This window comes from Scophthalmus maximus, chromosome 17 (assembly GCF_022379125.1).
Source record: "Scophthalmus maximus strain ysfricsl-2021 chromosome 17, ASM2237912v1, whole genome shotgun sequence".
NCBI classification, from domain to species: Eukaryota; Metazoa; Chordata; class Actinopteri; order Pleuronectiformes; family Scophthalmidae; genus Scophthalmus; species Scophthalmus maximus.
The window spans coordinates 6,391,921-6,413,595 of record NC_061531.1 but is presented as its reverse complement, the minus strand read 5'-3'; the positions used below and the strand labels follow the sequence as shown (position 1 = coordinate 6,413,595).

The window sequence follows — 21,675 nt, the reverse complement described above, 5'->3', positions numbered from 1 at the left end:
CACGAGCGGAGTATTTGTTGGCAGCGGCTGTGTTGGTACAGTGAACTGCTGGTGCTGATGCGGAGGAAGTAACGGTGCGTTGAGTTCATGAGCACTGGACGGGAAATGGAAAGATAAGAGTCGTTTTTCAAAGACACGTTAACGGTGACCACGGAGTGCACCGCTTTCTCAGAAACCCGTCATATCACCTTTATTTGGACTTTGACGGGAAGAAACCACAGCAAGCTAGCACCTGGCTAGGAAGGCTAGCTAACGTTAGCTAGCGACGTTCGGCGTAGCTGACGCTCAGCTGCCGACACAGTGCAGCTTTATTTTTATTTGTTTTAAAGAGTCAAACAGTGATACGTTGATCAGAGAAGTGTCTGCCCGTCGTCTGAAGTTTGGCCGAATTATTTTTCGAACACCAGGAGGTTTGCAGTCGACTTTGAGACGATGAGCTAAAATCGATGCTTGGATTCAAACCAGCGCAGATCGAACAACTGCTAAGGTAAGCGGAGCAGGGGGCGGAGCCATGACCACGGACCATCGGCTGCTTCGAGAACATTATTTTCCTCATTGAGTGTGATTTTGTTTTGTTTTGAACTTCGCAGACGGGTCTGAAATCGATCAAAATCGGCGTAGGAAATGAATTGAAACAAAGATGTCTACCTTTTTTTCTCCTTTTTTTTTAATAACGCTGCACTGCTTCGTGTGTGCATCGCTGCAAAGGCTGAAGGCTAGAAAACCACCTCTCGGTCCTCTGATGGGGGTTTGTACCAGCTACACGTAGCACGACGAAATGAGTTGCGGTCACTGCTAAGTGGCGACTTGACCGCCTCTTGAGTGAAACCCACCACAGTGGCCCGGTGCTTTACAGTATGTTCCAGGCACCCCCCTCCCAGCTCTGGGGGACTTGGTGATGGTCTGTTTACAAAGACTGCAGGTTCGATTGAGGTCAAAGTACAATGCATGTTTTGAAATCTTACCCACTAGTGCAGTCAACGGGATTGATGAGTTGCCCCCCCCGCCTGTGGCCCGCAGGGCTACATTAGCCCTGTTGTTGTGGGTGCAAGCTGGTGCATGAAATCATCATCGCCAGTGCTCGGTATGAACACAGTCCTCGCCCTGTGGTAACTCCCCTCAGATAATCCACAGGTCATGTTTATTAATTATGCATGTTTAAATCGTGGTCAAAGTAGATTCCGTTTGCTAACTGCCAGTCTAAATTCATCAGGCATGGCAACATTTGTGCCATGAGAAAAATGCTAAGACCCACTGTGATATCAGAATAGGGTGTATTACATCTGATTGGACGCGGACACTTGTTAAATGGTCTACTTGATGCATGGTTATTATGGTATGTCAAGTTGAAGCTGCTGTATCAGAAATCATTGTGTAAAATGTTTCACTGTTTCAAGTGGTTGCTTTGTACTAGTTGAAAATAGTCCTGTCATATTCTAGCTACGTCTTCCTGGTAGTCATCCGTCCATTTTCTATGCCACTTTTTTCTTCAAGGGTCGCAGGGGGCTACACCGTGGACACGTCACAGAGCCGCATACACAGACAAACAGCCATTCACTCTCACATTCACACCTATGGTCAATTTAGAGTCTCCAATTAACCTTACCCCAGTCTGCATGTCTTTGGACTGTGGGAGGAAGACAGAGAAAACCCCCACAAAACTTCCCAACAGAAGGGCCCTAGGTGGTTGGTTGATCCGAACCCGGATCCGAGCCAAGAACCTTCTTGTTGTGAGGCAACAGTGCCTAACCACTAAACCACCATGCACCCCTTCGGAGTAATTCTTTAAAAAAAAAAATGGGTCCATTCATGCATTTAGAAAATTTAATTTTCTACGCTGTCTTGAACATCCGTCCTCGCAGTTTCTTCGTCTGAATAGTTAAACATATTCAGGCGTCGGTCACATGAAGATACGTTGCAAGTCACTGCATTGTCACAAAGCTGATTGAGGTCTTTGGCGAGCAATATGAGTCACCCTTAATCACACTGTGCCAACCTATATTTAGCTGGGGCGCTGGGGAGTTAGAGAGTCCTCTTGAAATGAGTTTTCACTCCGAATGATTCGATTATTGCCTTCCTGGCATCCACACAAACACAGTGACGTAGGTCGAGAGATGACAGTACTGGGAGATCCGCAGTGATTTGATGGGTGTGGGGGGTGTGGCACATGGAGCATATCTGTAGATACTTTGTCTTGTTTTAATTTCATAAATTGTTCTAAATCTGTGCTTCATAATGATGTGTTACTCACCACTTGTCTTATTTACACCAATTATAAATCGTTGTTGGTATTTCGTAGTAATGGGGGATTTCCTGTGGGTGTGATTTCTTCCCATTTTGCTCACGTGGCACAAATTCAGTGTAAGCCTTAAGACTGAGTGCAAACCTGATGAAGACAACTCACTGGGTTTTGGACTATACAGTTCTGCACAGCTGGCTAGGCTCTTTTTAATGTCAATGAATGTTGAGAAAAAGTGAGTATGATGCTTGAAGCCATCCTGTGTCTCCCATCTGTCCCATCTAAAGCTCTGGTCATATAAGGGCCACCTTTTCACAAAGCAATGATTTCTGGCGTTGGAACGGGAACCTCACAACACCGTTATTTCACTGAGTACGCATTTAAATGAGATTACATTATAGTTTTTCTCCATGTCAGCTTGATGTGAAGAATCTCCCCAGTACCAGTATGTGCCTGTGGCCAGAGCTCCCACTGTATTTAGCTTGCGCTGTGGGGCTAATTTGTGGGAAGGTGTCTTAAATATAGGAAATATGTGAAATGAGTTTGTGTTTAGTGTCTTTTTGAGCTACACAACACTTCCTCCAGCTCCCAGTAAAGCACAGAGGAAAGAGAAGAGAGAAATTGGGTCAGCAGCCCTCAGCCCATTGCTGTCACTCTGATTTGCTGTGTTTGAATGATTCACCCCCCACCATGTGCTGGTGTGTGTGTTATTTTTTCTTCTTTCCATTCTTTATAAGCCTCTCCTCACCAACCTACCTTATGCCTCCTCTTGTGACTCTCATTTCATCTGTCTTTACACACAATCTCTTTTGCACTGTAGATCTGTGCACTGCCCTACTTTGCTGCTAACATCAGTGGATGTTGGATTGAGATTTCGGTTTTAGACTGTTCAGGCCTGTTGCGATGCATGTAGACATTTTCATTCGGGGTTTACGAGCTGCAACGTGGGGTTTTCTAGCTGATCGTTGGTGACCAATTATTGAATCTTCATTGATGAAGTCTCCTCTATGCTCTTTCTTTACACAGATGAGTCAACTCTGGCCGCGAGACATACCCCTGTCAGAGAGGTTGGGGAATAACTCTCCAGCCGGCCTCGCCCCGGCGTCCCCAGCCACTGTGGCACCACAGGGATCCAACTCCACTTTGGTACCAGAAGCCCCACTCGTCACACCAGAAGAGCCATTTTTCCTCATGACCTCGACAGCCCAAACTATATCAGGATTTTTTGTTTGGACAGCTGTTCTAATCACATGTCACCAGGTGAGAAGATCCTGGCATTTGGTGGATGCACATGGTTCATTGGTCAGATGGTTGAAACTGAACTAAACAAGATTTCAGGTTTCCTCCCATCACATGTAGTTATTTTGTCCAACAATGAATATGTGTACAGTCAAAGTACCGTTGAGAAGGGAAAATATGATATAGGAGGTTGAGCACAACAGCTCACTGGAGATTTTTTTGCTGGGCCCTAGTGTCATGGGACAACCTGGAGGTGTTTTATTTACTCTGCAACATTATCAGGCTGAAGCCTAAGGATCATTAAGCAAGACGCTGAAGCCCTGTGTGCGTACTCATATGTCACTCTGGATTAATACAAAGTGCAAATGAGGCTGAGGCTGCATCTGTTTTCTTACCTTGCCAGCCTTTAGGCAAAGGGGTTAAGATGGAGTACTTGAACAAAACCTAAATCTTACACGTGGTCTTTCAAGTCTACCTACTGTTCTCCCTCTTTGTCCTCTTTCCTCCTCACAACAAACAAATATCTAAGATAAATATGTCTCATACACTTTTTGTGTTGTTTTTTTTTATTAACCCACCTCTTATGAATGACAGAACTAGATTGAGAATTCTGTTTCTATTTGTACCACCATACTAGTATGAGTTCTTTCATAAGCTGCATTAAGCACCAGAGTTAAGATTTACTTCTCTTTTATTGTTTGAGATGGTGTTGCTCAATCAGCAGTTCGCAGGGGGCAACCCAAGGCCACCAGTGAGCCCCCATGTGTCTGGAGGCAAAACCCTCATGTAGCTACAGGGGAAATATGTGCAGGACATCAGCGAGCGCTTCCTTAACTGCTGCTTGTCTGCATAGTAAGCCGTTTTATGTTTTTGCCTTTTGTGTTATGTTAACAGTAGCGTTAAAAGCATCTGGAGAATGGAAGTGTTGAGTGTTAGTGTTGCAGTACAGACTGAGGATAAGTGCTCTTTATCAGCCCTAATGTTACAGTGACATCGTAGGCTTAGATTAATGATTTGTCTTCCATTGTCTGCTGCTGCTATTCAACTACAGGGTTAAAGAAGCGCCTTCTGTCTCTCTGCAGGAGGTGCTCCTTGCTTAAATAGGACATTGTGTGTGTGCCTGCGCATGTGCGTGCACAGAGGAGCGATGACGATTACCTAGCAACAAGCCCTATGAGCAAAGTGCACTGTCTCGTTCGGTGTGTTGTCACACACTGTTTGTTATTTTACCCAAGGTGTGTGTCTGTTTACCGGCCTGGAAAGGTGATAGGTGGGGCATTGTGTAAGTGGAAAGGATCTGGATGGTGTAGACAGAGGTGCCACTGACAAGGCCCACCCGGTTCTTCCTGTCGTCTGCTGCTCTGAATAGGAGCGATAAAAGCCCAGTATCAATTACCTGAAACAAACCCCATGTCAGAGCACTCACACAACAAACACACACCTGGCCTGCAGTACTCCAATATCCGACTCAGGCAAATGCACACTGGCTGTATTCTGACCTATACAGACAGACTAGAGCCTGATGAGAACATATACAGGTTTCACGAGGGAGCCATTAGATTCTGCTAACCGACTTATCCATCACAAAATCTTTATTGTAACAGTATTGAACTCACAGGACCTAACTCCTGGGACTTTTAGCATATTTCACATGATTGCAAATGTATACCTGCCAAGCAACTGTTAATCAAATCACACAGGTGCTCAACTTTGGGTAGCTTCTAATGTGGACGTGGGAAGAACAGTCCAAGGTTCTGCCTCACTTTGTCGTCTTTGATCAAATTAATGGGTTAGTTTTGACAGCTGTATCTATAACCCAGAAAATCAACTACACGTTTTATGTGGGTTAGTGCAAGTGTAGATCTTCTCATGTGCATGTGTATGCACATATCCTTCTCTCCCTCCTTTGATTATTTAATCTCTATCTCTAATGGTTTAAGTATTCCCAGCACGCGGAGCTCTACCGCAAAGCCAGAGTTCCAATGATACAATGTAATGCCTTCAAGAAAAAATAATATTCCAGCTGTTTCCACAGCAACTTGCAGATAACTGATGTTGTAGTTGTAGAAGTTAGAAGTCGAGTGGAAAAAAAAACCCCCTGCTGTTCTGGATCCACAAAAACATCGCTTTGGTTTCGACATCAGCTGTAAGATCCTCCTCAGTTTCAGGTTCTGGTAGTGAAACATTTTTGCAACAAACTGTCATCGTAAGATAACAGGATTCATATAAATTCTACCATACAACAGATATTTGCCATTCACTCAAGCAATGAAACTTGTCTGGCACAAATTGTGCTCTTGGATTTCTGACCATGTCACATTTGTTTTTTCACTGTCCCTCTTCCCCTTTTTCTGTTCTTTTAGATCTACATGCACCTGCGTTACTACAGCTCTCCAAATGAACAGAGGCACATAGTGAGGATCCTCTTCATAGTCCCCATCTTTGCCTTTGACTCTTGGCTCAGTCTTCTTTTCTTCACCAATGAGGAGTATTATGTGTACTTTGACACAGTCCGAGACTGCTACGAGGGTGAGTGGATAGAGGAGTGAAATGCAATAAACTGGTACACAAGCATTTTCTGCTGCAGCCTGGATTGTGTGCTGCGATATTGTGGCACGCACACTACAGACCAATGTTCAGCACGGTGTTAAGAGTGAGAGTTTTGTGCTATTTGTGTTATTTGATTCCCAGTAGAAATAAGGGTGTGAGAATTTATGTGCTGTGATACCCCAGTGGCAGGCGGCCTTTGCAGTGTCTTCATTTGCAAAGGTTGCCATCTTTTTTCTCATGTCTCCATGGGCCATTGGGATTGCAGGGGAGGGGAAACCTGTTCCCTAGCAACTGTATGAAAACGTGCAAATCCTTGAGAAGACTTTCAGGAAAAATGTGTCTCACTCGTGTGCAGATAAACCACAACCTCGTTATTTATCCCACCAGCCTATAATGCAAATACTGTTGCAGGATTTTAATGCGCTGTTCCAGCAGAGGATAAAATAAGCAATCACATAGCATGCTACAACATGCTATGGTTATGTTAATGTGAATTTGCCTTTATCAATACATAATCAGATGAGTCATATCAGTATAACTGCTTGTACATGCATTTAGTGCTGAAATGACTAGTGGAGCGACAGGAAAGGAAAGATGTTAAACATTAACTGGGTCAAGTTTCACAAGGGGAGATTTGCTGCATTTCGCTGTTAAAGGTGCTATACCAAATAAATGTGTTATCATTATTGTTTTTATTGTTTATTTGAAGACAATTGTTGGGATTGTCACTATTTTATTTTTAATCTAAATTTACAAACTAAACAATACATGGACAAAAACAACTTTGACAGATGAATGAAAATAATGTTTAGTTTGCACCACGGCACACACCAATATCATCTTATCGTATTGAGAGACAGATATACTGTGTATTTCTGTTTTTATATGCATACAAAAATATCATCTACTGCAGGTAAATTATCTCTTTGAGTGTGTATCACAATTCAGTATATACTATACAATGAGCAAATGGTAGAATAGTGTGTCAAAGTCATGGGTATGGGTGCGTGCGTGTGTGCGTGCGTGCGTGCGTGCGTGCGTGTGTGTGCGTGCCGGTGTATGGGTACATCCTCTAACCTATTTGTTTTATTTTTTCATGCTGCGAAGTGGATTGCTCCAACAAAGTTTCATTGTATAACGTGCAATGACAATAAAGATCTATCTATCTAAAGTACAAGTTACTGTTAATGATATTGGATATAACTGACAGGCAGTTGGCTTCATTTAAGCACCGTTGAGCACTGGAGGGTTTTGTCATTTAAGTGTTCATGCTTTTATGGTTAGCAATGTTGGATATTCTTAAAATTCCAAAATTATTTTTACCTTTCACACAGCCAGTCTTTTTTCAAGCCAAAAGCAGAGCATGGCGGTACAGTTTAGAGAGAAAAAACTGTTTGGATAATGCAGCATCAACAAAGACTGTTCTGGCACACACTGTCAGTGCACTGTGCTACAATAAGAGGCTTACCTTTACACTCAGCCACTTTGAATATTAAAGGGAGCCGAGGCCGTGGGGAGCTGGTATCTGTGGGTTACCACCTGGGGCAGCAGATGAAAAACATTCTGCTCGGGGACACTAATTACCGGGATCAGCGTGCTGTCCGGTCTGGTTGTGTTAATTATGCGTTACTTCTCAGCAAAACAGTCAACACATTTTTGACCCAGTACACAAGATTTGATTAATGTCCTGTAAACTTATTTGGGTTACCTGCCTATGTGCATGAGAAGGACAGAGTTTCTTCCAGTGAAAAAACATCAGCATGAGTGTATGTAAAATGCAGAGCCACAGGTGTGTGGTCCATCTGAAGCCATGCATTAATGGAATGGAAAAAAAAATACATTTGTTGAGACTCACTGGAGATGTCGGGTGTCTGTCAGATTAGTCCAAAAGCCGTCAGTGTGTCTGGCTGCATTGATGAGGCTGATTACATTTCATACCTGACCAGGGGATATAACAGAAAGGGATTAGGGATGCACCTGGTGAAGCACTTAGGCCCTTGGTGCTGGTGAGGAATAACACAAAACATTACATGATTTTGATCTTAAATAACAGTGGTTATCTAACACATTACATGAGCATTATAGCTTCACATTATTTGCAGTGTGAACACGTTTCTCTCGTATTATGTGACACATTGTGTCATGACCATGAGCTTTCCTCCCACAATGCTCCACTTTTGCTCCCAGCCCTGGGGGAACACACCTTATGATTACGCTTAGGTTTGTATACCTAATTCACAGCCATCACCCAGTCATTTCCAAGTCTGCTGATGGGCATGATTCACCTTTTATGCTTTGAAATGGGGAGTCAGCTGTTCTGAAACAGAATCAGCAAAACATAACTGTAATTCCATCAGTTAACTTCAAGTGCATTAATGTGTTATTTTGAGGCCGTTAAAATATCCAGTGTTTTCAAGAGTGTATGGCTGTTGCATATAATTAGTGAGTGATTTCAAAGACACCAGTGATCACCTTGAAAGAAATCAGTAACATTATTTTCATCTTTGTGACACTGCAGCCTTTGTCATCTACAACTTCCTGAGTCTGTGTTATGAGTATCTGGGAGGAGAGAGTGCCATCATGGCTGAGATCCGAGGGAAACCCATCGAGTAAGTCTGGTTTGCTCTTGTCATCCATTTTTTCTCTCTGGTGTAGACCATTATTTTAGCTTAAATTAATGGTTCAATAGTCTTCTTTTCTCTCCAACTGTTCTGACCTGTATGAACTCTCACTTTGCCGTAGGTCAAGCTGCATGTATGGGACCTGTTGTCTGTGGGGAAAGACTTACTCCATTGGTTTCCTCAGGTTTTGCAAACAGGTACCAAACACCATTATGGCTTCTATACCCTGTACATTGTGTAATATCATTTAAAGGGTGGTTCTAACTTTGTTTTAATAGTGCACTTCACAGTAAAACAGCCCACTGTAATTTTCACACCAGGGTTGCCAACTCCTGACATATAAATTCACTTTTTTCTCCAATGTTTTTTCCCTGCCTTTTACTCTTTCTTACTCTTGCTTCCTCAGGCAACTCTCCAGTTCTGTGTTGTGAAACCCTTGATGGCGGTGATCACTGTCATTCTTCAAGCCTTTGGGAAATACAAAGATGGAGACTTCAAGTATGTTTCCACTGAACGTTTACTATTCACGTTGATGTTCTGAGTGCGTGTCACACCACTAAAGACACTGACCAACTTCAGCCGAAAGTCTTTTCAGACCATAGCACAGGTCATCGTCAGACCACAGAGTATCAGTGTACATGTTGCCATATATGCACTAATAAGGAAACATGTTTTTAAAGAACATAATGCAGAAAAGGATGCTTGGGGCAAAAAGGAAATTGTGTTGTCAGGTAGTTCACTTCTGGTATTTGGGACGGCAATATTAAAGAATATCAGAATTTTTTTTTATCCTCTAAAATCAGTATTTGCATCTTCCCAAAAACTTCCAGCATCAATCAGGTTCTACTGATGAGTAATTATTTTCATAAGATTCTTGTTATTTCAACTGTGCAGTTCTTGGGTCATCACACTGATATCCGTCTCTCCTCCAGTGTGGCGAGTGGCTACCTGTACGCCACCATTATCTACAACATCTCGGTCAGCCTGTCGCTCTACGCTCTCTTCCTCTTCTACTTTGCCACGCGTGAGCTGCTTGTCCCATACAGCCCTGTGCTCAAGTTCTTCATGGTCAAATCAGTCATCTTTCTCTCCTTTTGGCAAGGTAAGAAATCCACATTCTGGCCGTCTTAACACACAGACAGGCACACACTACAGCACACACACCCATTTATGTTATTTATTTATTCTGGTGTTTATTTTGTTCCCATATTTTAACGGGGCAATATGTATAAATTCAAAATGCATAGGGAAAGCATTTGCTGAAAACTATATTCTCTGTCTGCCGCTCTTTGTTTGATTCAGGGATGCTGCTGGCCATCCTGGAGAAGTGCGGTGCCATCCCTCGGATCAACTCTGCCGATTTCTCAGTGGGCGAGGGAACAGTTGCTGCTGGTTACCAAAACTTTATCATCTGCATTGAGATGTTCTTTGCTGCTGTTGCGTTGCGCCATGCCTTTACTTACAAAGTCTACATGGATAAAAGGCTGGACTCATATGGTAAAAGGAGTTTGTGTGCATGTACAGCATGCATGCGTGTGTGTGTGTGTGTGTGTGTGTGTGTGTGTTTGGGGGGTTTTAAGATGCTGGTGTAATTTATCACGGGTTAAGTTAAACTAGTTGTGTATATAATGACAACAGCAGTTTGCTTATTTATTTAATGTAATATTTCAAATAATCTAGTTGTGCAGTTCACACAGGGCTCTTGATAAAGATAGTCTTTCAGAACTGACCTCACTCTGTCCCACCCTTTCACTTTCTTCTGCTGTTTTTCTATTTCTCTATTTCTACATTTTCGTCTTGACTTTATTCTGTTCCTTTTCTCCCTTTTCTCATTGTTCCTCTCTTCTTCACTGTGCTGCACTGAAAGGCTCATTTCCTATCTATGGACAGTACGGTAGGTCTGAAGTTAGCTGTCTTTCGTCTGTATCTGTTCTGTGTGTGACAGTGCTTTTTATTTGCTTCTTGTGTTTTCTTTGCGGTTAAATCTCCATCTTTTTTAAATATGAATTCAGTCGATACTTTTAAGATCATTGGTATTGTGCTATCTTGTTTGGTTTCCTTTCCTGTTCTTTTTGCAGTCAGTGAAATGAGGCTATGAACATTTTGTTTCTTTTTTCTAGTACATGTTTCCCTAAACGTTTTTCCAAAAAAATAAGCACCTGCTTGCGAGTAGCATAAAAAACATTTGTGAAAAATTTTAATCTATCTTGACTTCGAGAAATATCTTATCACCCACTGTTGCTCTAATACATAATTCACAGGTAACAGATTAACTTCTTCAATCTCGCTGATTCCTCTTTTTCCCCCACACTTATCTTTTATCTTATCTGGAAACTTCACTTGACAGCTGGTTGGAAACTGCTTCAGCCGTTTCATCACTCATTCACCTTCCGTACTACTCTTGTCTCTTTAATAACATTTCCCTCTCCACTTCCAGGTCGCTGTGCCCCAATGAAGAGCATCTCCAGCAGCCTGAAGGAAACCATGAATCCTGGTGACATGGTCCAGGACGCCATCCATAACTTCTCCCCAGCTTATCAGCAGTACACCCAGCAGTCCACATTGGAGCGTAGTGGGGGGCCAGCCCTCTCCCGCAGCCACAGTAACCTCAGCACCCGCGGTGACAATGAAAAGACGCTGCTGCTCAGCTCAGACGACGAGTTCTGAGACTCAAACTCACATGGTCACTTTACCCTCGTAGCCCATTTAAATTTTTAGGAGGTACATGAGACAAATCTGATCTTTCGTTTCAACCTGAACATGGAAGATCAGATTCTGCATTCTTTATCATATTAAGAGAGCAATGAAAGATCAGATTCATGTCAGTCTTGTGAAATTGTGGTTAGCAGACTACTGGAAGGAAAGGAATAAAAGGAAATAACGGGAGGGAGCATGGTGAGGGACGGGCAAGTAAGGGGGAGAAAAGTTGGGAATATTTGTGTTGGTGTCATAGAGGCCATTACTGACAGAAATGCTGTATCTACATTTATCCGTTGAATATAGATCAGTACAAATAATCATGCCTGTGTATAGCATCCTTATGCTAGACTTCAGACTCCATGGCAAAAAAAACATGTCAGATATAAGGGGTTTGCAAGAGAACTTAAGTGCCATCCTCATCTGAAAAACATGGCCTCTTCCTTTCTTTGGTTTTTATATTGATGCTTAATGTATTCTCCCCCTCAGCCCTCTGCCAGCTCTGCCTCTCACTGAAACATTGCCAAATAGAGGGAGCAGTGCCCTGCACTTCAGTCAGTGAGACACAATGTCTTAAGATATAGACGTGATTTATAGTCAAGAAAACCAAGGAGCCTTTGAATTGCAGTGCTTCGTTTTAATATATAATTATTGAATCACAAATGTCTTTTATTCAAATGGTGTATGACCTTGAAGGTCTTGGAAGAAATGTTGTAATTATTATTTGTATGTTTTGATTCTCTTGTGGGTTCATATGAACAAGTGAATCAAACGTGTATTAGTATGGCCGCAGCTGTTGGCCCCATTTGGGGCGAACAATGTTATTGTTTGTGGAGCACCGAGGGAACAGCTGTAGGAGAGATTTTAGCGTGGGCATAGGGACTGGCGGAAGCACAACACCCACACAGATTACAGATTACTGAAGAAGCAACACTTCCCGCAGAGCCGGCCCAGCTGTGATGTGCTGTGGATTATATTCCCTAATTAAGGGCATTACAGGCAGCACAGATCAGGCCTGCCTCTGCTGGTACCGCTTATGATGGCAACACTGTTATAGATGTAGGAAGTGAGTCAGGACGTTGGTCACTACAGACCGATACTGACATATGAAGACATTACACTTGACTTAACTTGGATCCTGAATAGGATTATATGGGCAGTAAAGGTTGGTATGCAAGATGACAATGTTTGGGTACAGATAAAAAAATCTATATATTAAGGGGACACTAGAAGAAAACATTGATGCACTCTCAATGTGTGTCAACAGTTTTTAGTTTGAAAGCAGAATCCAAAAGGATTGACTTGGGGTACTCACTACAGGTAAACATGTAGTAAAATACAATCATTGTGAGTAAAGAATGTAGTCAGGATGAACAACTTGTAGCCAAAATGGATGTACATCCTCAACAGTGCACAATCAAATACATAACAATATAATAGTATGCCATTGTAATGGAAGCGTTTGAACTGTGAAAGTCACTACTGGTGGATACTAAAGTTGGTTTCTGGCTGTGACTGCTGACCCATATGCCTTCCAAGCACCTTCTGTTCTCTGATTAATGCATTCACATTCACATCTGTCCACTGAGCCTGTAGTCATTGAGTTAAAGGCAAAGTCAGTTTATTCTATTAATTTAACATTAACTCAATGATATTGAAAAAGTGAAATTCACTGTCTTGTGCTGTTTCGTTGGTCCAACTGTAACATCTTTATTCAAAACCCTATCAGATGAAAGTTTTGATACTATTTGATTTTAAAAGCTGAATGTATAAAGCTGAATATATTAAACCAGGTAATTTTATTCCAGAAAGGAAAGAATGTTGTAAATAGAGTTAAAACTAAGAAAACATTTATAATGATGACTGAGAGGCTTTGTCTGGTATAGTGCATTGTTGTAGTATTTTTGAGTTTTTAATATTCTAATTTTCATATATTATTCTGTATTATTTCTATTGTATACTTTTTAATTTGTATATTGGTAAAGTTTTCTCATGTTTTGATGCGATATCGGTTTCTGTTGGTGTTGAAGAGCAAATAAAAGACGAATGAAAACAAGAATTTGTGCCATAGTTTTGTTAGTGAGCTTTTTATTACATCAGTCTATGTGAACACTATTGTCACAACAGTATGTAATGTGTTGTGACATTGTTAAAAATGTCAAATTTTGATGATTATACTTATGTTATGTTATCATTCTTATGTACTGCTATTTGAAAGCTATTATTTTTATACTGTGGTAGAAATACCAAGGATGCGATGTTTTGTACCACTGGTTATCATTAATGTAATTCAAGAAAATAATTTTAAATTTGTTCTGCAATTGTGAATGAGTAGTTGACTTGATTCGAAACTTGTCTCAGCATTATTATAGATGAAGACAGAAATCAGTATAAATCATTTATAAGTAGTAATTAGTAGGTTTTACACATTTAAGACGAAAATACATTGTGTAAAGATGATCATTTTCTACAAAGTGGTAAACGTAAACAAATGAATAAAAATATATAAATACTATAATATGTAGCTACAACAATATTAATGTATGTTATTCATAATTTGTAATACAAAAAAACACTAAGAGAAGAGGATGTCAATCACACTTGAGGGCGGGGCTTTTTCAAGCAGTCGGCCAATCATAGCAGCGAACGCTGGGCCCATTACAACAACAACACAGCAGCTGTGCAGCCTGCAGCGCCTCGTTGTTGTGCTAGTTGTACCGAAGTTAGGATTTGTCTCACTTATAATGTCTCGGTGTGATAATTGACTTTCCGGAAAACCCCAAAAGAAGGATACAATGTCATAATTTACTCCACGTTCCAAGTTAACGTTGGCGTTCAGCTGGAAGAGAGGGCGCGTCGGATGTAGTTAGCTAGTCTTTAGTCAAGCAAGGCCTGAAAACCGTAACGATAAGCGAAACCCAGGTAACCTCTTGGGAAAAAAAAAAAAGAATCGTCCAGAAAATCAACAGTAACACCAGAGAGGCGCTTTTTCACTCGGGAGAAGAATGAGAGGCTCGTACGGAGACAGAGATAGAGACCGGGGCCGCGACAGAGGGTAAGCGACGCTGTCAGTTAGCTCGTGAGCTAATGCTAGCGCAAACAGTTGTCAGCTGGCGACACAGACTAGGGAGACGTCGTAAAGCTAGTTTCATAACTGGTGTTTCTGTATCTTTGCAGCAGCCATCGGTTTGGCTCCAGCAGGGGTGGCCCCCCAGCTGGTAAAAAGTTTGGGAATCCCGGGGACCGTTTACGAAAGAAGAGGTGGGACCTGGACGAGCTTCCCAAATTTGAGAAGAACTTCTACAGTGAACACCCGGAAGTGCAGCGTATGAGCCAGGTATCCCTGTGGTACCACAGTCCGAGCTACAGATGCGGCTTCATTATACAAACTTTTCACAGTGGTGATCAAGAGAACATACAATCTTTTTCCCTTTTCTCATTTAGGCCTGTTGGTTTCACACAATCCGTCTGTTTTCTTGTGCTCACAGTACGATGTTGAAGAGTATCGCCAGAAGAAAGAAATCACTGTTCGAGGTTCAGGCTGCCCAAAGCCTGTCACCAACTTCCACCAGGCACACTTTCCCCGTAAGCACGTGCACACATCACATCTTCGCAGTTAACTGTACTGCCAACACAACAGCTGCATTAAGTCTGCTGGCTGCTAACAGAAATGTCCTCTTCCCCACCTCTCCTTGCAGAATATGTCATGGATGTACTGATGCAGCAGAACTTCAAGGAGCCCACAGCCATTCAGGCACAAGGTTTTCCCCTGGCCCTCAGCGGGAGAGACATGGTGGGCATTGCCCAGACTGGCTCTGGGAAGACCTTATCGGTGAGACACACATCTTCCTCTACTCCTGTAATTGCAAAGATCATTACATGAAATACTGGTGATTTGCACAGCAACAAAATCAAACTGACCGCCCCTCTTTTTCTCCTTTTCAGTATCTTCTGCCCGCAATCGTGCACATCAATCATCAGCCCTACCTGGAGCGAGGAGATGGACCCATTGTGTGTGAACAAAAACTGAATCCGTTTGAGTTTTGCTGTTGGATTTCAGTTTTTACAAGAATAATAATGGAATAATAACACTATAAACACTGGTTTGTTGTGGTGTTTCTTGTGTGCTTTGCAGTGCTTGGTTCTGGCCCCCACAAGAGAACTGGCACAGCAGGTCCAGCAGGTGGCATCAGACTATGGAAAGTCATCCCGCATCAAAAGCACTTGTGTGTACGGGGGTGCTCCCAAGGGACCCCAAATCCGAGACCTGGAGAGAGGTGAGGAGTGTTCACTGTTTGGACCAACGCCAACACCGTTTTTGCACTGCACAACTTATTGTTCTGTTTATTTCTCCTATAGGTGTTGAGATCTGCATTGCCACTCCGGGTCGTTTGATTGACTTCCTGGAGGCTGGAAAGACCAATCTGCGGCGCTGCACTTACCTAGTGTTAGACGAAGCTGACCGTATGCTGGACATGGGATTTGAACCACAGATTCGCAAAATTCTGGACCAGATTAGGGTAAAGCTAACAATATAGATTTTTATGACATATTTTTTTTGCAGCAGAGGAATTCCTGCATGGATAACTTATCCATTATGTTGTTTTTATTTGTTATTATTAGAAATTCAAGTATCTGTCCTTACTCGTTGTCTATTCCATGTGCTCTTTGACCAGCCTGACAGACAGACACTAATGTGGAGCGCTACATGGCCTAAAGAGGTTCGCCAGCTGGCAGAGGACTTCCTGAAGGACTCGGTCCAAATCAACGTTGGAGCGTTGGAACTCAGTGCAAACCACAACATCCTGCAGATAGTTGATGTCTGCATGGAGAGTGAGAAGGACCACAAGTAAGAGGCTGGTCACACAGCAGATCCTTCAGATCTTGTGTTCTTGCAGGGGTCCTCTTTCTATGTAATATTCATTTTTCTTTCTTAATTCTTCTTTTTTGTCTCTAGCTATGATTGTTGCCTCTCTTTTTTTGAAGTGACTAGTGAGGCAAACATCTACAAGTATAAATTGTAGTAATGTTGTATCTGATATTTACTTGATATTTTTCTCCCCTCAGGTTGTTCCAACTGATGGAGGAAATTATGGCCGAGAAAGAGAACAAGACCATCATATTTGTGGAGACCAAGAAACGATGTGATGACCTCACACGCAGAATGAGACGTGACGGGTGAGTACAACCAGCTCGTGTGAGGAGTCTCCTTAACTTGCTCTTCTCACACAGTATTAACTCATCATAACACCTGTTATTTAATTTGATTCTATATAGTGAAGTTTATGCAGGTTTTTTCCTGATGATCTCATGCATAGTTAAAACTGTGTGGTTAAAACTTCTTAAAACTATGTGGTCATATTTGACAGTTTGTTTTTTGTTTTCTTTTTGTTTAGGTGGCCGGCAATGTGTATTCATGGTGACAAGAGCCAGCCAGAGAGAGACTGGGTGTTGTCAGGTAACAACACACACTTGATATATGATCTGCAGTGACTCCATGTCATCTCTTTGCTCTTCATCATCCATCCTTCGTCTTGTATTGCAGAGTTTCGCAGCGGCAAAGCTCCCATCCTCATCGCTACTGACGTGGCCTCACGTGGTTTGGGTATGTCAAGTGTGCCTGAGTCCAAAGCATAAACCTTCCTCAGTATAACTAGACACTGATAGTATGGCATACAGCACATACAAGATATTTGACCATTTAATATGTAGAATAATATGAACAGTGATAATCAGGCTTTTGATGCATGTTTATGATCAAAAGTCAACCACAAACACTTACAGATATGCTATTCTTACAAAAAATACACAATGCTTCTTACACAAAGGGTGTGTCTAAGACGAACATCATATGTGAAGCAGGATTTCCTGTGAAGGTTTGAGCCACTGTGCTCTGTTGAAAATAGGAATGATGTTGAATGAAGTGTGAAGATGTAAGGGGGCGAGACGTAACCCCTTACAGGACGGCAATCAACCGTTAACCTAATTCTATGTTCATTTGTTTTCTTTTCATTTTGTTTTTGTTTATTTGTTTCCAAGTCTCTCTTCCGGCAACTAGAAGCGCACAGGCCCTCGGGAGCCTGCAGCCGGACCTAGGCATGACAATTCGAAAGCTGACTCGGGGAGAGAGACGGCCCGATTAATCAGTCCCAGACACAGCCATCTCTGCCGAAAACCTAGAACAGTGCCCACAAACAAAACTCTCCCCCCTTTCCAGGACACTGGCTGCCTGGGCGTCAGGGGGAAGGGGTCAAGCGCGGGATGCTGCTGGGCTTCCAAATTTGATCCTAGGGTCGGGGGCAGCTGTCAGGTGAGAGGGCAAAGAGAGGGGTGCGGTGGAGGGTGTGCTCCCCTTGGCCACACCATCATCACCGTGACACACCACAGCATTTCCTGATTAGATTACCTCCGATCTATCCCATGATAAAGTTTGTATTTATTCTAATGGGACATGGATTAAGAAAAAGACGCTGCACAGGAGATACCTTTCCATTCCTGAATACCAAAGTTTGGAAAACAAATTTCTTAACCCAAATTAGTCCAGCAGATATCACACCCAAAGTGAGATGTAGTGGTGTGGGTCCAGAAGACAGAGAAACAGACAACTTCCAGGAAATGAGGGCGGACAGCAATCAAAGCCGGACATGGACGGCTATGCTGGAGGCTCCCCTCTAACTGCCCCCTGATGCCAGCCCCTGACACCCCCCACCACTGGCTGTGCCGGCCGGCCTCTCCCTCTGCGGACGTCATGTCTGGTCCTGGCTGGCAGGAATCCTGGCCTGGAGGATCCACCTCTCTAAAAAATCGATTTCCCTCTCTTTCACTCTCTCAATTTCTCAGCCCCCTTCATCACCACCTCTCTCTCTTTCCCTTTGCTCTCATTTTCTGTCTTGTTCATCTCTTCTCTCCCTCTTGCTAATTTCTTAAATGTTTTCTTTTTTCTCTAACTCTTTCCACCCTTCCCCTTCAACCTCCTACCTTTTGCTGTCCTATTACCTCCTTGTTGTTTTCTTTAGACCACCTGACCTTTTTGTCCCTTTACCTTAATCCACCAAATGTCCCTCTTTCAATTTTTCTTCGTATACATTTTACTAGCCACGAGTTATGTCTGTCAATAACACACAGGCCTGCTAAATCTTCCATAAGGACAAGCACAGCTTTTGAAGGACTTAAAATCCCTAGCAGAGCCCACCTTCAAACTCCTCTTACAGAAAACTCCTTGGTGTCTGTTTCTTTCTTTTTTCTTTTTACAAAACTTGAAAAGCTGGGCTCTATATCACTGCCATTCAGAACAAGCCACTCTAATCAAAGACAATAAAGACCCACAACAAAATCTGCCACTCCCCTGCACCGCTTTTAGACTAGAACTGAATTGTCACCCACACCCACTAATGCAAGAAATGGCAGATCAAGTATCTAACAAAGACTTAGGATCGTGGAAGTTTACGTAATAATTAAGTAAGAGGGCTCTCCATGATTCATCACCTTATGCTACAGACAGCTGAACCCAGCAGTCTCTGGGTCACTAACACGCTGGGGGGACACAAAGAGGTACAACACCTCGACTAGAGTAGGACCACATCCCAGCGCTGTAGAGCTGGAGCTCCAGCCCAGACAGTGTCCAGCTTTGGGAGTGTTGTGGAGGAGTGGCGAGGTCGGAGATGGGACTGCTTTTGTCCTGTGTGCTCTCCTCCTGCCCCTGCAGACCTCCCAGGACTGGTGATGGGCAGGGCGGCAGAGGGGTAAACTTTGTAAATCACTAAATCTCATACGGGGTAAGTACTGTACCTCATTCCCCCCTTCCCCCATTTTCTCCTCTGCCAGCCTTCATCATAATGCTTCCAATACAATACTTATTTCTCTCAAATCAGCAGTGTTTCTGAGCCTTTTTGTTAACCATAATGAGAAACAGAAAAGTCTTTCTCAAATAAATGATTGATTCTCAGTTTTGTTTCACTCGCTTCTCAAAATTAGAGTCTCCCTTTTTCAATTCCTCTTATCGTTGTCTAAATTATTCAACAAACCACTTTTTTCACGACTTCATTGATCTGTAGCTTTGGCTGCACGTAAATACTTGATTACTGTACTAGAGAACTGAGTCCTGTTTTGTAATTGGCATGGTAAGTAAATTAATTTTCTAATAGTCCATTTAACAAATAATTGCCGACCCACAGGTAAGTGGTGCCTTCAGAGGATGATGAGTGTCTTGCAGGTATTGTCAGTCTTGAGTGTTCCCAGTTTCAAAAAGCACAAAACTTGAAAATTCACGAATGGTCTTAACTGATTCATTCCCATCGAGTGTTAATTTAGTTCTGACTTCAGTCTGTATCTTTTCCGTCCCTGTGACCACACCGCTGCCTCACATGTCAAGACGTGGAGGATGTCAAGTTTGTCATCAATTACGACTATCCCAATTCGTCGGAGGACTACATCCACCGCATTGGTCGTACGGCCCGCAGCAACAATAAAGGCACTGCCTACACCTTCTTCACGCCAGGGAACCTCCGCCAGGCCCGCGAGCTGATCCGGGTGCTGGAGGAGGCCCGGCAGGCCATCAATCCCAAGCTGCTGCAGCTGGTTGACACCGGACGTGGCGGAGGCGGAGGAGGAGGTGAGGGGCGTATCCTGCCGGATTAGATTACTATTGATTTAACATGGAATCAGATTACTCAACAGAAGGATAATCTAATATTTGTCCTTGTGTGTCTAATATGACATTATCATTGTGAGAGATGGGATAGAGCAGCTCAATCTAACAAGATTCCCTCGACATTGTTTAAAATGAGACGCTTGTGAGATAAAGCTCTATATTTTTTTTTTTTAATGGGTCAATTAAAGTCAGACTAAAATCTGTCCCCTTTCCTTCTTTGTCCTCTCACCCTTGTCATTTCCAGGTGGCCGTCCCCGTTTCCGTGGCACCTCCAGTTCGAACAACCCCAACCTGATGTACCAGGATGAGTGTGACCGGCGAATGCGTTCTGCCGGAGGGGGCAGTGGCTCCAAGGAGAGTCGCGGCAGCAGCAGCAACGGCTACAGTCGCGACAGCCGAGACGGTCGCAGTGGAAGCAGCCGGGACGGGGATCGCTCCTCTTCCTCCTCGTCCTCCTCTTACAGAGATCGCAGTAGCAGGGACGGCGGACGCAGCTATGGCTCCAGCTCCAACTCGCACGACCAGTACCAGAATAACGGCAGCAGCAATGGCCAGTACAGCAGCTCCAGGGGCGCCGCTGGTTCTGGGGGCGACGGAGTGGGGAAGGTCCAACCGTCCTCGTCAGTTCCCCAGCCTCTGATGGCTCAGCAGTTCAACCCCCCACAGCCCATGATGGGGCTGATGGGGAACTCGCCATTCCAGTTTGCTCCTCCACCCCCGCCTCCTCCCTCAGGGAGAAAGTAACGTGGTCTGTGCACCACAGTCACAAACACACACACGGCACAACAAACGTTACACCGTCAGTCAGAAATGTCTTTATTTCTTGATATTTGTCCTATCAACATTCAAATGATGAGCTTGTTTGGGTTGCAACACATCAAGTGTGCTGTGCTTTAAATGGCTTCTCCCTTCAGCATCAATATTTTACTGAGTGGTCAACCCTTTTCAGTGTTGCCCCCTTTTATTTGAAGTCAAATGAATCCGCATTAGTTATGTAGTTTGACAGAAGCTTGTTTGTTGCCGCAATAGAAAAGAAAACCTTTATACAAATGTTGGTTTTGTATTGTGAGCCTCTTTGTGAGCTGCTGCAGGGCACTTACTCTATAGAGGATCTAACTATTTCTTTAGGTGTATCAGAGGTGAGTGCTTAATTAATCTTGTCTATAACCTTGTTTCTGTTTTATTTTCAATATTTTAATTTTAGATTTGATTCTTTGTTCGCCACACCAGGTTGAGTCACAAAAGGAAACGTGGGATTCCTATTTATCTTCAGCAAAGGGATTAACATTTATTTTTCCTAAATGAGATTTCCTGTTCTTTTGAACACTTTCTTTGACTTGTATCTTGATGATTTCATGATACAGATATTAATTTAGGCCTTGTAGTGCCAAGTCCGCAGAGGACTTGTAGCCACGTGCATGTAGATGAGCTTTCCCCTTCGCATTTTGAAAGTTTGTGTGCGTAACAAATATCCTAAGACCTGCCATAGGTCAGTCAGTCAGTCAGCAGTGTGTTCAAGTCTTTGCTGCAGTGATATTTGAGATTTTTCCTAGCTAATAGTAAATCCCTTTATACAGTTTGTTTTTCATGTTTAATAAAGCTCTTCAATAAATCAGTGTGTACTCTACATCCTTGAACAGTAGCTTTGGATTTTGTGTTGTAGAGTCTTCATGTGGCAG

The 21,675-nt window shown here is 43.0% G+C and overlaps 2 protein-coding genes across 6 annotated transcripts; both read left to right on the top strand.

The window, feature by feature from the left end:
• Window positions 1-5: 5 nt before the first annotated feature.
• On the top strand, window positions 6-13,405 carry LOC118288585 (transmembrane protein 184B). 4 transcript variants are annotated; one of them, XM_035614848.2, is made up of 10 exons: window positions 6-487; window positions 3,266-3,499; window positions 5,842-6,007; window positions 8,547-8,637; window positions 8,771-8,846; window positions 9,056-9,147; window positions 9,582-9,751; window positions 9,952-10,146; window positions 10,517-10,543; window positions 11,087-13,405. In XM_035614848.2, the coding sequence occupies exons 2-10, from the start codon at window positions 3,266-3,268 to the stop codon at window positions 11,314-11,316; spliced, it is 1,281 nt and encodes a 426-aa protein (XP_035470741.2). In that variant the 5' UTR covers window positions 6-487; the 3' UTR covers window positions 11,317-13,405. The 4 variants fall into 4 exon arrangements, with proteins under 4 accessions (XP_035470741.2, XP_035470742.2, XP_035470740.2 ...); XM_035614849.2 differs by having other exon boundaries at window positions 24-74; XM_035614847.2 differs by lacking the exon at window positions 6-487 and adding an exon at window positions 583-748.
• A 586-nt stretch (window positions 13,406-13,991) lies between these two features.
• On the top strand, window positions 13,992-21,608 carry LOC118288651 (probable ATP-dependent RNA helicase DDX17). 2 transcript variants are annotated; one of them, XM_035614964.2, is made up of 13 exons: window positions 13,992-14,401; window positions 14,527-14,683; window positions 14,835-14,931; window positions 15,045-15,178; window positions 15,292-15,357; window positions 15,482-15,623; window positions 15,706-15,866; window positions 16,023-16,195; window positions 16,414-16,524; window positions 16,743-16,804; window positions 16,892-16,951; window positions 19,718-19,957; window positions 20,241-21,608. In XM_035614964.2, exons 1-13 carry the CDS (start codon window positions 14,352-14,354, stop codon window positions 20,738-20,740), a joined length of 1,953 nt encoding a protein of 650 aa, XP_035470857.1. In that variant the 5' UTR covers window positions 13,992-14,351; the 3' UTR covers window positions 20,741-21,608. The 2 variants fall into 2 exon arrangements, with proteins under 2 accessions (XP_035470857.1, XP_035470856.1); XM_035614963.2 differs by having other exon boundaries at window positions 14,524-14,683.
• The last annotated feature ends 67 nt before the right edge of the window (window positions 21,609-21,675 follow it).

What these genes read in the sequence shown, in the direction of transcription:
- LOC118288651 (XM_035614963.2), top strand. Translation starts at nt 14,352, where the DNA reads ATGAGAGGCTCGTACGGAGACAGAGATAGAGACCGGGGCCGCGACAGA. An exon ending in AATCCGAGACCTGGAGAGAG is followed by an intron (nt 15,624 to 15,705) that starts GTGAGGAGTGTT and finishes TTTCTCCTATAG; the next exon opens with GTGTTGAGATCTGCATTGCC. An exon ending in GAGAGACTGGGTGTTGTCAG is followed by an intron (nt 16,805 to 16,891) that starts GTAACAACACAC and finishes CTTGTATTGCAG; the next exon opens with AGTTTCGCAGCGGCAAAGCT.
- LOC118288585 (XM_035614847.2), top strand. Translation starts at nt 641, where the DNA reads ATGTCTACCTTTTTTTCTCCTTTTTTTTTAATAACGCTGCACTGCTTC. An exon ending in AGTCCGAGACTGCTACGAGG is followed by an intron (nt 6,008 to 8,546) that starts GTGAGTGGATAG and finishes GTGACACTGCAG; the next exon opens with CCTTTGTCATCTACAACTTC. An exon ending in TCCTATCTATGGACAGTACG is followed by an intron (nt 10,544 to 11,086) that starts GTAGGTCTGAAG and finishes CTCCACTTCCAG; the next exon opens with GTCGCTGTGCCCCAATGAAG.